We start from the raw sequence: 12,500 nt of genomic DNA, 5'->3' as shown, positions 1-12,500 counted from the left end.
ACCATATTGAACAAAATGAAATTCAACGTAGAGAAACGTCAAGTCCTCCACTTAGGTAAGAAAAACCCAAAGGACACATCGAGACGGGGTGAAACTGGGCTCCATAGCAGGAACTGGGAGAGGGATCTTGGAGTCTTAGTGGACCACCAGGAGGTCATCTAGTCCAACCCCCACCCCACCCCGCCCAAGCGGGAGGCCCTACACCCATTCTGACAGAGGGCTTGAAAGCCTCAAGGGAGATGACGCTCCCATAATTTCTGAAGGCAACTTCACAACCAGGAGCCAGCCGTGCAGCGGCAGCCAAAAACAAGCCAATGCAATCCTAAATTATATTCACAGACAGAGGGAGACAATCCAGGTCAAGGAGGGTACTAATACCACTTTGTAAAGCCTTAGTAAGGCCACACCTAGAGTCCTGCATCCAGTTTTTGGACACCACATTATAAAAAAAAGGATGTGAGACTCTGGAAAAAGTGCAGAGAAGAGCAACGGAGATGATTTTAGGGGACTGGAGGCTCAAAACACACGATGGACGGTTGCAGGAACTGGGCCTGGCTGGTCTAGGGAAGAGAAGAAGGACCAGGGAGACAGGAGAGCGGCCTTCCAGTATTTGAGGGCAGAGGGGTTGGACTAGATGACCTACCAGGTCCCTTCCAACTCATCATCTGATTTTAAGGAATAAAAGCACCAGGGAGACAGGAGAGCAGCCTTCCAATATTTGACGGCAAAGGGGTTGGACTAGATGACCTATAAGGTCCCTTCCAACTCATAATCTGATTTTAAGGAACAAAAGGACCAGGGAGGCAGGAGTGCAGCCTTCCAGTATTTGAGGGCAGGAGGGGTTGGACTAGATGACCTCCAAGGTCCCTTCCAAGTCATAATCTGATTTTAAGGAACAAAAGGACCAGGGGAGACAGGAGAGCAGCCTTCCAATATTTGAGGGCAAAGGGGTTGGACTAGATGACCTACAAGGTCCCTTCCAAGTCATCATCTGATTTGAAGGAACCAAAGGACCAGGGGAGACAGGAGAGCAGCCTTCCAGTATTTGAGGGCCAAAGGGGGTTGGACTAGATGACCTACAAGGTCCCTTCCAACTCATCATCTGATTTGAAGGAACAAAAGGACCAGGGGAGGCAGGAGAGCAGCCTTCCAATATTTGAGGGCCGAAGGGGTTGGACTAGATGACCTACAAGGTCCCTTCCAACTCATCATCTGATTTGAAGGAACAAAAGGACCAGGGGAGGCAGGAGAGCAGCCTTCCAATATTTGAGGGTCGAAGGGGTTGGACTAGATGACCTACAAGGTCCCTTCCAACTCATCATCTGATTTGAAGGAACAAAAGGACCAGGGGAGGCAGGAGAGCAGCCTTCCAATATTTGAGGGCAAAGGGGTTGGACTAGATGACCTACAAGGTCCCTTCCAAGTCATCATCTGATTTGAAGGAACCAAAGGACCAGGGGAGACAGGAGAGCAGCCTTCCAGTATTTGAGGGCCGAAGGGGTTGGACTAGATGACCTACAAGGTCCCTTCCAACTCATCATCTGATTTGAAGGAACCAAAGGACCAGGGGAGACAGGAGAGCAGCCTTCCAGTATTTGAGGGCGGAAGGGGTTGGACTAGATGACCTACAAGGTCCCTTCCAACTCATCATCTGATTTGAAGGAACAAAGGACCAGGGAGACAGGAGAGCAGCCTTCCAGTATTTGAGGGCAGGAGGGGTTGGACTAGATGACCTCAAGGTCCCTTCCAACTCATAATCTGATTTGAAAGAACAAAAGGACCAGGGGAGACAGGAGAGCAGCCTTCCAGTATTTGAGGGCCGAAGGGGGTTGGACTAGATGACCTCCAAGGTCCCTTCCAACTCATAATCTGATTTGAAAGAACAAAAGGACCAGGGGAGACAGGAGAGCAGCCTTCCAATATTTGAGGGCCGAAGGGGGTTGGACTAGATGACCTCCAAGGTCCCTTCCAACTCATCATCTGATTTGAAGGAACAAAAGGACCAGGGGAGGCAGGAGAGCAGCCTTCCAGTATTTGAGGGCAGGAGGGGTTGGACTAGATGACCTCCAAGGTCCCTTCCAACTCTGTTAATCTCACTTTAAGGAACAAAAGGACCAGGGGAGACAGGAGAGCAGCCTTCCAATATTTGAGGGCCGAAGGGGTTGGACTAGATGACCTCCAAGGTCCCTTCCAACTCATCATCTGATTTGAAGGAACAAAAGGACCAGGGGAGACAGGAGAGCAGCCTTCCAATAGTTGAGGGCGGAGGGGTTGGACTAGATGACCTACAAGGTCCCTTCCAACTCATCATCTGATTTTAAGGAACAAAAGGACCAGGGGAGACAGGAGAGCAGCCTTCCAATATTTGAGGGCCGAAGGGGGTTGGACTAGATGACCTCCAAGGTCCCTTCCAACTCATAATCTGATTTGAAGGAACAAAAGGACCAGGGGAGGCAGGAGAGCAGCCTTCCAATATTTGAGGGCCGAAGGGGTTGGACTAGATGACCTACAAGGTCCCTTCCAAGTCATCATCTGATTTGAAGGAACCAAAGGACCAGGGGAGGCAGGAGAGCAGCCTTCCAATATTTGAGGGCCGAAGGGGTTGGACTAGATGACCTCCAAGGTCCCTTCCAACTCATAATCTGATTTGAAGGAACAAAGGACCAGGGGAGGCAGGAGAGCAGCCTTCCAATATTTGAGGGCCGAAGGGGTTCGACTAGATGACCTCCAAGGTCCCTTCCATCTCATCATCTGATTTGAAGGAACCAAAGGACCAGGGAGACAGGAGAGCAGCCTTCCAGTATTTGAGGGTGAGGGTTGGACTAGATGACCTACAAGGACTCTTCCAACTCATAATCTGATTTGAAGGAACAAAAGGACCAGGGGAGGCAGGAGAGCAGCCTTCCAATATTTGAGGGCAGAAGGGGGTTGGACTAGATGACCTACAAGGTCCCTTCCAACTCATCATCTGATTTGAAGGAACAAAAGGACCAGGGGAGACAAGAGAGCAGCCTTCCAATATTTGAGGGCCGAAGGGGTTGGACTAGATGACCTCCAAGGTCCCTTCCAAGTCATCACCTGATTTGAAGGAACAAAAGGACCAGGGGAGACAGGTAGCCGAAGCCGCAAAGGGGGAGGGGAAACCGGGGTTCCCGAACGCGCGCTCTCACCCGTCTTCTTGCTCCCCATCAGGTCCAGGGCGTTCCGTCCGTCCGCGGTGAGCTTCGTGCTGGGGTGGCGCTTGGGCTTGGCGGGCGGCTTGCGGGAGCCCACGGCGCCGTCGGCCGGGCCGCCGACCTCCACGCTGCCCACCGAGTGGCAGGAGAGGGAGCGGGCGCCATGCCGCTGGCGCAAGGGTGCGGGGCGTGCTCCTGGGAAGCCGGCATGGTCATAAAGCCCATCCTAAAGTGACGGCGGAAGGAGGCCACGTCCCGCACTTTCCCGACGCTCGTCTCCTTGACCGAACTGCCGGAGGGGGAGAGGAGAGGAGGGCAGAAGGTAAGATGGCGTCCTGGACCATCGGCCTGTCCAAGCTGAGTCACCTTGAAGCCAGCCGGCTTTTCAACCTGGCGGACTTCAACTCCCAGAATGCCCTGGGCTGAATTAAGCCTAGCGGACTTCAACTCCCAGAATCCCCAGCCGCCTTTTAAACCCGGCGGACTTCAACTCCCAGAATCCCCTCAGCCGCCTTTTAAACCTGGCAGATTTCAACTCCCAGAATCCCCCAGCCGCCTTTTAAACCTGGCGGACTTCAACTCCCAGAATCCCCCAGCCGCCTTTTAAACCTGGCGGACTTCAACTCCCAGAATGCCCAGGGCTGATTTAAGCCTCGCGGACTTCAACTCCCAGAATCCCCCCAGCTGCCTTTTAAACCTGGCGGACTTCAACTCCCAGAATCCCCCCAGCCGCCTTTTAAACCTGGCGGACTTCAACTCCCAGAATCCCCCAGCCGCCTTTTAAACCTGCCGGACTTCAACTCCCAGAATCCCCCAGCCGCCATGTAAACCTGGCAGACTTCAACTCCCAGAATCTCCCAGCCGCCTTTTAAACCCGGCGGACTTCAACTCCCAGAAACCCCCAGCCGCCTTTTAAACCCGGCGGACTTCAACTCCCAGAATGCCCTGGGCTGATTTAACCCTAGCGGACTTCAACTCCCAGAATCCCCCAGCCGCCTTTTAAACCTGGCGGACTTCAACTCCCAGAATCCCCCAGCTGCCTTTTAAACCTGGCAGACTTCAACTCCCAGAATCCCCCAGCTGCCTTTTAAACCTGGCAGACTTCAACTCCCAGAATCCCCCCAGCCGCCTTTTAAACCTGGCAGACTTCAACTCCCAGAATCCCCCAGCCGCTTTTAAACCTGCCGGACTTCAACTCCCAGCATCCCCCCAGCCGGCTTTTAAACCCGGCAGACTTCAACTCCCAGAATCCCCCAGCTGCCTTTTAAACCTGATTTAAGGTTGGAGGAAGAAGGAACGGGCCTTCTCCTGGACAGGCCACCGGATTCCCTATCCCGGCTTCCCGCCACAGACAAAACCGGGGTTAATACGACACGAGGGCCGCATTTCCGAGGCGTACACAAGGCCCGAAACGGCCACGGATGAGCGCGAGGCAAAGTCGCACACACACACAAACACACACACACACACACTCCCACCCCCTCCGCTGGGTTTTATTCTCGGGCGTGAGGGGTCCTGGGCACCGAAAGCACGAGGATGCAGCAGGATGCTGGCTGATGGCCCGGCCGTTTCCATGGAAACTGGGTGTCTGGGTGACCTGCGGGATTAGGCAACATCAGCCGGCTGGCGCCTTAACCCCTTGCGTGCTAGGAAGGGTGACGGAGGGGAGGGATACACACACACACACACACACACACACACACACACACAACACACAGCACAGGAGAGACGGAGGGGCTTGTCGTCACAACGAGGCAGTTGTTCGATCGCGAGCGACGGAGTCCCGGTGATCTTTATGGGAGTCTAGTCTGGCCTTTCTACCCCTTTTTAGTTATCCTCCATCACTGGTTAACTTGGGTTACTGTTGAGTACAGTAATCCGTACAATTCGTTATCTCTAGTTCAAGTCTAACCTATGTTTACTTCCTCTCTCTAATCCTCCTTTACTGTTTATTACAGTAATCCATACAATTAGTTATCTCTAGTTAAAGTCTAACATATGTTTACTTCCTCTCTCTAATCCTCCTCTACTGTTTAGTACAGCAATCCATACAATTCGTTATCTCTAGTTCAAGTCTAACCTATGTTTACTTCCTCTCTCTAATCCTCCTTTACTGTTTAGTACAGTAATCCATACAATTCATTATCTCTAGTTAAAGTCCAACATATGTTTACTTCCTCTCTCGAATCCTCCTTTACCGTTTAGTACAGTAATCCATACAATTCATTATCTCTAGTTAAAGTCTAACATAGGTTTACTTCCTCTCTCTAATCCTCCTTTACTGTTTATTACAGTAATCCATACAATTAGTTATCTCTAGTTAAAGTCTAACCTATGTTTACTTCCTCTCTCTAATCCTCCTTTACTGTTTAGTACAGTAATCCATACAATTCGTTATCTCTAGTTCAAGTCTAACCTATGTTTACTTCCTCTCTCTAATCCTCCTTTACTATTTAGTACAGTAATCCATACAATTCGTTATGTCTAGTTCAAGTCTAACCTATGTTGACTTCCTCTCTCTAATCCTCCTTTACTATTTAGTACAGTAATCCGTACAATTCGTTATCTCTAGTTAAAGTCTAATTTATGTTTACTTCCTCTCTCTAATCCTCCTTTACTATTTAGTACAGTAATCCATACAATTAGTTATCTCTAGTTCAAGTCTAACCTATGTTTACTTCCTCTCTCTAATCCTCCTTTACTATTTAGTACAGTAATCCGTACAATTCGTTATCTCTAGTTAAAGTCTAACCTATGTTTACTTCCTCTCTCTAATCCTCCTTTACTATTTAGTACAGTAATCCGTACAATTAGTTATCTCTAGTTAAAGTCTAACCTATGTTTACTTTCTCTCTCTAATCCTCCTTTACTGTTTAGTACAGCAATCCATACAATTCATTATCTCTAGTTAAAGTCTAATTTATGTTTACTTCCTCTCTCTAATCCTCCTTTACTGTTTAGTACAGTAATCCATACAATTCGTTATCTCTAGTTAAAGTCTAACCTATGTTTACTTCCTCTCTCTAATCCTCCTTTACTGTTTAGTACAGTAATCCATACAATTCGTTATCTCTAGTTAAAGTCTAACCTATGTTTACTTTCTCTCTCTAATCCTCCTTTACCGTTTAGTACAGTCATCCATACAATGAATTCTCTCTAGTTAAAATCTAACCTATGTTTACTTCCTCTCTCTAATCCTCCTTTACTATTTAGTACAGTAATCCATACAATTAGTTATCTCTAGTTAAAGTCCAACATATGTTTACTTCCTCTCTCTAATCCTCCTTTACCGTTTAGTACAGTAATCCATACAATTCATTATCTCTAGTTAAAGTCCAACATATGTTTACTTCCTCTCTCTAATCCTCCTTTACTGTTTAGTACAGTAATCCATACAATTAGTTATCTCTAGTTAAAGTCCACCATATGTTTACTTCCTCTCTCTAATCCTCCTTTACCGTTTAGTACAGTAATCCATACAATTCATTATCTCTAGTTAAAGTCCAACATATGTTTACTTCCTCTCTCTAATCCTCCTTTACTGTTTAGTACAGTAATCCATACAATTCATTATCTCTAGTTAAAGTCTAACTTATGTTTACTTCCTCTCTAATCCTCCTTTACCGTTTAGTACAGTAATCCATACAATTCATTATCTCTAGTTAAAGTCTAACTTATGTTTACTTCCTCTCTCTAATCCTCCTTTACTGTTTAGTACAGTAATCCATACAATTCATTATCTCTAGTTAAAGTCCAACATATGTTTACTTCCTCTCTCGAATCCTCCTTTACCGTTTAGTACAGTAATCCATACAATTCATTATCTCTAGTTAAAGTCTAACATAGGTTTACTTCCTCTCTCTAATCCTCCTTACTGTTTATTACAGTAATCCATACAATTAGTTATCTCTAGTTAAAGTCTAACATATGTTTACTTCCTCTCTAATCCTCCTCTACTGTTTAGTACAGTAATCCATACAATTCATTATCTCTAGTTAAAGTCCAACATATGTTTACTTCCTCTCTCGAATCCTCCTTTACCGTTTAGTACAGTAATCCATACAATTCATTATCTCTAGTTAAAGTCTAACATATGTTTACTTCCTCTCTCTAATCCTCCTTTACTGTTTAGTACAGTAATCCATACAATTAGTTATCTCTAGTTAAAGTCTAACATATGTTTACTTCCTCTCTCTAATCCTCCTCTACTGTTTAGTACAGCAATCCATACAATTGTTATCTCTAGTTCAAGTCTAACCTATGTTTACTTCCTCTCTCTAATCCTCCTTTACTGTTTAGTACAGTAATCCATACAATTCATTATCTCTAGTTAAAGTCCAACATATGTTTACTTCCTCTCTCGAATCCTCCTTTACCGTTTAGTACAGTAATCCATACAATTCATTATCTCTAGTTAAAGTCTAACATATGGTTTACTTCCTCTCTCTAATCCTCCTTTACTGTTTATTACAGTAATCCATACAATTAGTTATCTCTAGTTAAAGTCTAACATATGTTTACTTCCTCTCTCTAATCCTCCTCTACTGTTTAGTACAGCAATCCATACAATTCGTTATCTCTAGTTCAAGTCTAACCTATGTTTACTTCCTCTCTCTAATCCTCCTTTACTATTTAGTACAGTAATCCATACAATGAATTATCTCTAGTTAAAGGCTAACCTATGTTGACTTCCTCTCTCTAATCCTCCTTTACTATTTAGTACAGTAATCCATACAATTCATTATCTCTAGTTAAAGGCTAACCTATGTTGACTTCCTCTCTCTAATCCTCCTTTACTATTTAGTACAGTAATCCATACAATGAATTATCTCTAGTTAAAGTCCAACATATGTTGACTTCCTCTCTCTAATCCTCCTTACCGTTTAGTACAGTAATCCATACAATTCATTATCTCTAGTTAAAGTCCAACATATGTTTACTTCCTCTCTCTAAATCCTCCTTTACCGTTTAGTACAGTAATCCATACAATTCATTATCTCTAGTTAAAGTCTAACATAGGTTTACTTCCTCTCTCTAATCCTCCTTTACTGTTTATTACAGTAATCCATACAATTAGTTATCTCTAGTTAAAGTCTAACATATGTTTACTTCCTCTCTCTAATCCTCCTTTACTGTTTAGTACAGCAATCCATACAATTCGTTATCTCTAGTTCAAGTCTAACCTATGTTTACTTCCTCTCTCTAATCCTCCTTTACTGTTTAGTACAGTAATCCATACAATGAATTCTCTCTAGTTCAAGTCTAACCTATGTTTACTTCCTCTCTCTAATCCTCCTTTACTGTTTAGTACAGTAATCCATACAATGAATTCTCTCTAGTTCAAGTCTAACCTATGTTTACTTCCTCTCTCTAATCCTCCTTTACTGTTTAGTACAGTAATCCATACAATTCATTATCTCTAGTTCAAGTCTAACCTATGTTTACTTCCTCTCTCTAATCCTCCTTTACTGTTTAGTACAGTAATCCATACAATGAATTATCTCTAGTTAAAGTCCAACATATGTTGACTTCCTCTCTCTAATCCTCCTTTACTGTTTAGTACAGTAATCCATACAATTCGTATCTCTAGTTCAAGTCTAACTTATGTTTAGAAAGGGGAAGGGGGAGGCCTGGCACAGGGGCCCAATCGAGGGCGGCACAGGATGGTCCCAACCCCCCTGCCAGTCGGCACACCACACGCACCTTCAACTGAAGACGGTGTTCGATTTCGTACGACGAGGTGCAAATGACAACAAAGCCAACTCAACTAAACTAAAACTAAAACCACAACTCTTCCGTTCTGACCCAAATCTTGTTCCACGGGAAACCAACCCCAAAACAGAGATCGAAGCCAAAAAAAAAACTTGGAACGATTCTTCGACGAATTCGTGCCTGCTCCGGTTAAAAGGTTGTTTTTTTCATGGTCTCGGAGGAAGAACGAGGTGGTGCAAGGCTGCCAAGAGCGACAGATAAAGTCCTCAACGATAAATCAAAGAGTCTCCGAACCGCCAAGCAAGAGATTCCAACTTCCGCAAGGCTTGAAGGGCGAGGACTTTTTTGCTTCCTGCAAAGAACCCCGGTCTCTCAGGCTGGCTTTTATCCTCACGGGATAAAACTCCCGAGTCTTCCACAAGGCTTGTAGGGCATAGAACTTTGTTGCTTCCTGCAAAGAACTCCGGTCTCAGGCTGGCTTTTATCCCTCACGGGATAAAACTCCCGAGTCTTCCACAAGGCTTGTAGGGCATAGAACTTCGTTGCTTCCTGCAAAGAACTCCGGTCTTCTCAGGCTGGCTTTTATCCCTACGGGATAAAAACTCCCGAGTCTTCCACAAGGCTTGAATGACATAGAACGCCGTTGCTTCCTGCAAAGAACTCCGGTCTCTCAGGCTGGCTTTTATCCTCACGGGATAAAACTCCCGAGTCTTCCACAAGGCTTGAATGACATAGAACGTCGTTGCTTCCTGCAAAGAACTCCGGTTCAGGCTGGCTTTTATCCCTCACGGGATAAAAACTCCCGAGTCACCCGTGGCTGCTGCAGCTGCTCTTTCCTTCGAGCAGCCCCGCTGGGCACAGGCTCGGGCGCGTCTTCCTCATCGCTGCCAACCTCTCCAAGCTCAGCAGGCAGCGCCCCACTCCCTGATGGTCCTGGCCCCGTCCCTGCGTCCGACGCAGGCCCCCTCTCTCCGAGACCTCAGCCGAGACCGCATCTGCGGCCGGCGAACCTCGACACTCGACGGGCATCCTCCCCACCCCTGGCCTTCTTCCTTCCCCTCCCTCCCTCCCCAAGCCACGCCGTGCTCCGAGGCCTTGTGGGAAGCGCCTGGAAGTCAATGGAGGGAGGGTTGACGTCGCGGCGAGATGCCGGATGTTTCTGAGGGGGTTTCTAAAGTCGCATCGGGATGGTCCGATTGGGCCTAAACCATCCCGAGGAGACGGTCGGGATAAAGGGAGCATCTCCCGCCGATCCCAGGGACATCGCAAAGTCCTCCGCTTTTAACAGCGGAGGGATTTCCCTTACAGCTTCCGAGACTTATTCGCTCTCGTTGGCCAGGAATTCCGCCCTGCTGGCCCAGAGCCCAACCGGGGCTTTTTTCTGAGCAAAGACCCTTCCTTGGCCTGCTTAGAGGCCAAGCCGTCCCGGCGGGAGGGTCTTCGTAACCCGACCTTCTTCAGGAGGGGACTGGGGAAAGCCGCAAAAGATTTCTCCATCTGAAACAGGCTGCCGGTTTCCAGCGCTTCCTGACCCGACAAAACCCACCCACATTTAGGGGGTTGAGTAGTTCCCTATTCATGTATTTCAGTGCCTCTGAACCTTGGCAGGTTGGAGATGGTGGACTTCAACTCCCAGAATTCCCAGCCAGCGCTGAGCAACTTGGGTAGTTACCAATAGAACGTAAGACTTGTCTACCGCTTCACGGCGCTTTACAGGCCCCTCTAAGGGATTTGGGGAGTCAGCCTCTGCCCAGGGGTCCCCAAACAGCTAATGAAGGGAATCAGGCCCTTTCCTCCCCCGTAAGCCCACAAGTCTTAGACTTCAACTCGCGGAATTCCCCATTCAACCGCACCTGTTGGTTGTTGTTCCCCCCTCTACTCCCTAGAGTGGAGAGATTCCAGAGGAAGGGATGAGAAGAGAGTAAGCAGGCAGATGGCAGAGGAAGGGATTGCAAGAGAGTAAGCAGGCAGATGGCAGAGGAAGGGATGACAAGAGAGTAAGCAGGCAGATGGCAGAGGAAGGGATTGCAAGAGAGTAAGCAGGCAGATTGCAGAGGAAGGAATTGTAAGAGAGTAAGCAGGCAGATTGCAGAGGAAGGGATGACAAGAGAGTAAGCAGGCAGATGGCAGAGGAAGGGATGACAAGAGAGTAAAGCAGGCCGAGAGTTGAAGTCTACCGAAGCTGGCTTGGGGAATTCTGGGAGTCGAAGTCCACCCATCTTAAAAATGGCCAAATTTGGAGACCTCTGTTCTTGCCCTGCCCCCGCCATCCTCCGGGTCCTCATTTTACCAACCTGGGAAGGACGGAAGGCTGAGTCAACCCGGAGCCGGTTCAGGATCGAACTGCCGGTCGAAGGCAGAGTCAGCCTGCAGCGCACCCCACCCCTCCCATGGCTCTTTAACGAATTATTATAAACACACACAGTTGGGAAGATGCCAGGAAGCCAGTTGAGGCCTCGACAATAAAAGATCACTCACAATTGGCTTCCAACAAGTTGCCGTGCGCCAACTCCCTTTTTAAACCCTTGTGTTCCCAGCTGCAGCGAATGAAGGGAATCAGGCCCTTTCCTCCCCCCGTAAGCCAGCCAACCCACGTTGCTTCCCTTCTCCGTCCTCCCTGCATGCCCTAGGATGAAGACGGGTGGGTTTTCCTCTGAAATCCCTTCTCCTTGTTCGACCTCTCCCTGCTCTGCCCAGCCGGCCTTGCCCCTTCCCCCCATTTCCTCCACGGCCAACGGAGCCACACGCTCCTGCTCCCCGCCTGCTGCTCGCCCCCTTCTGAATCAGATTCGACAGGAGCATGATTTAAAGAACCCGGTCCCCGGCGTTCCCAGCGCAGGGATGCCCAGATGACCCCCCGGCTGGGTGAGATCATCCTTCAATGGCTCGCCAGAATCCACGCCGCCACACCTGCCCAATGACCTCACGAGGCCCACTTCCACTTCCTTTGGCTTTTTTTTTTTTTTGAAACCCTGCGTCCCAGCTGTAGCCTAATGAAGGGAATCAGGGCCCTTTCCTCCCCCCGGAAGCCAGGCAACCCACCTTGCTCCCTTCTCCGTTCCTCCTCCGTTCCCCTTGGCCACTTTCTGCTGAGCCCCTCGGGCCCGTCAGAGGGTGGTCAAACCCCCCACAGCCGCACGCACCACAACACCAACGGAGGAGCCGGACTAAGGATTTGGCACAACGGACCAGCGAGAAATCTCTTCCGGTTATTTTTCTAGGAGCTCACGGCCCGTTGAATTTCACCCTGAAACTAGAATGTCTTCAACCATGGTGGTTTGTTGGGGTTTTGGAAAGATTTGTGTAACTTTTGTAGCTTAGAGTCGAAGGTAGAATCTTTCTATCTGTGTATACAAGCTTTAAACGCCACTCGTGGCATCCTCACGAAATCTCTTAACGTTCATCTTTTCGGCAGTTTCATAATGATCATTTCTCAGCCAAGGGTCTTCCAACTTGACAGCTTTAAAGACTGGTGGACTTCCAACGGTCCCAGAATTCCTGAGCTGACATGACTGGAGGAGGAATTCTGGGAGTTGGAGCCCACCAGTCTTTAAAGCTGTCAAGTTGGAAGACCCTTGATCGATCTATCTATCTATCTATCTATCTATCTAT

The 12,500-nt window shown here is 47.7% G+C and overlaps 1 protein-coding gene across 1 annotated transcript in view; it reads right to left on the bottom strand.

Moving 5' to 3' along the window:
• Positions 1–12,500, bottom strand: part of NYAP1 (neuronal tyrosine phosphorylated phosphoinositide-3-kinase adaptor 1) — a 45,437-nt gene that overhangs the window by 17,995 nt on the left and 14,942 nt on the right. The window contains 2 exon segments of the mRNA XM_087947413.1: positions 3,171–3,332; positions 3,335–3,465. Coding sequence (XP_087803539.1) covers positions 3,171–3,332; positions 3,335–3,465 — 293 coding nt within the window.

This window comes from Notechis scutatus, chromosome Z, assembly GCF_049901735.1.
Source record: "Notechis scutatus isolate UNSWTSFEM ecotype Mainland chromosome Z, rNotScu1.2, whole genome shotgun sequence".
Lineage (NCBI taxonomy): Eukaryota > Metazoa > Chordata > Lepidosauria > Squamata > Elapidae > Notechis > Notechis scutatus.
Note: the sequence above shows the minus strand (reverse complement) of the source record. Positions and strands in the feature narration are given on the sequence as shown.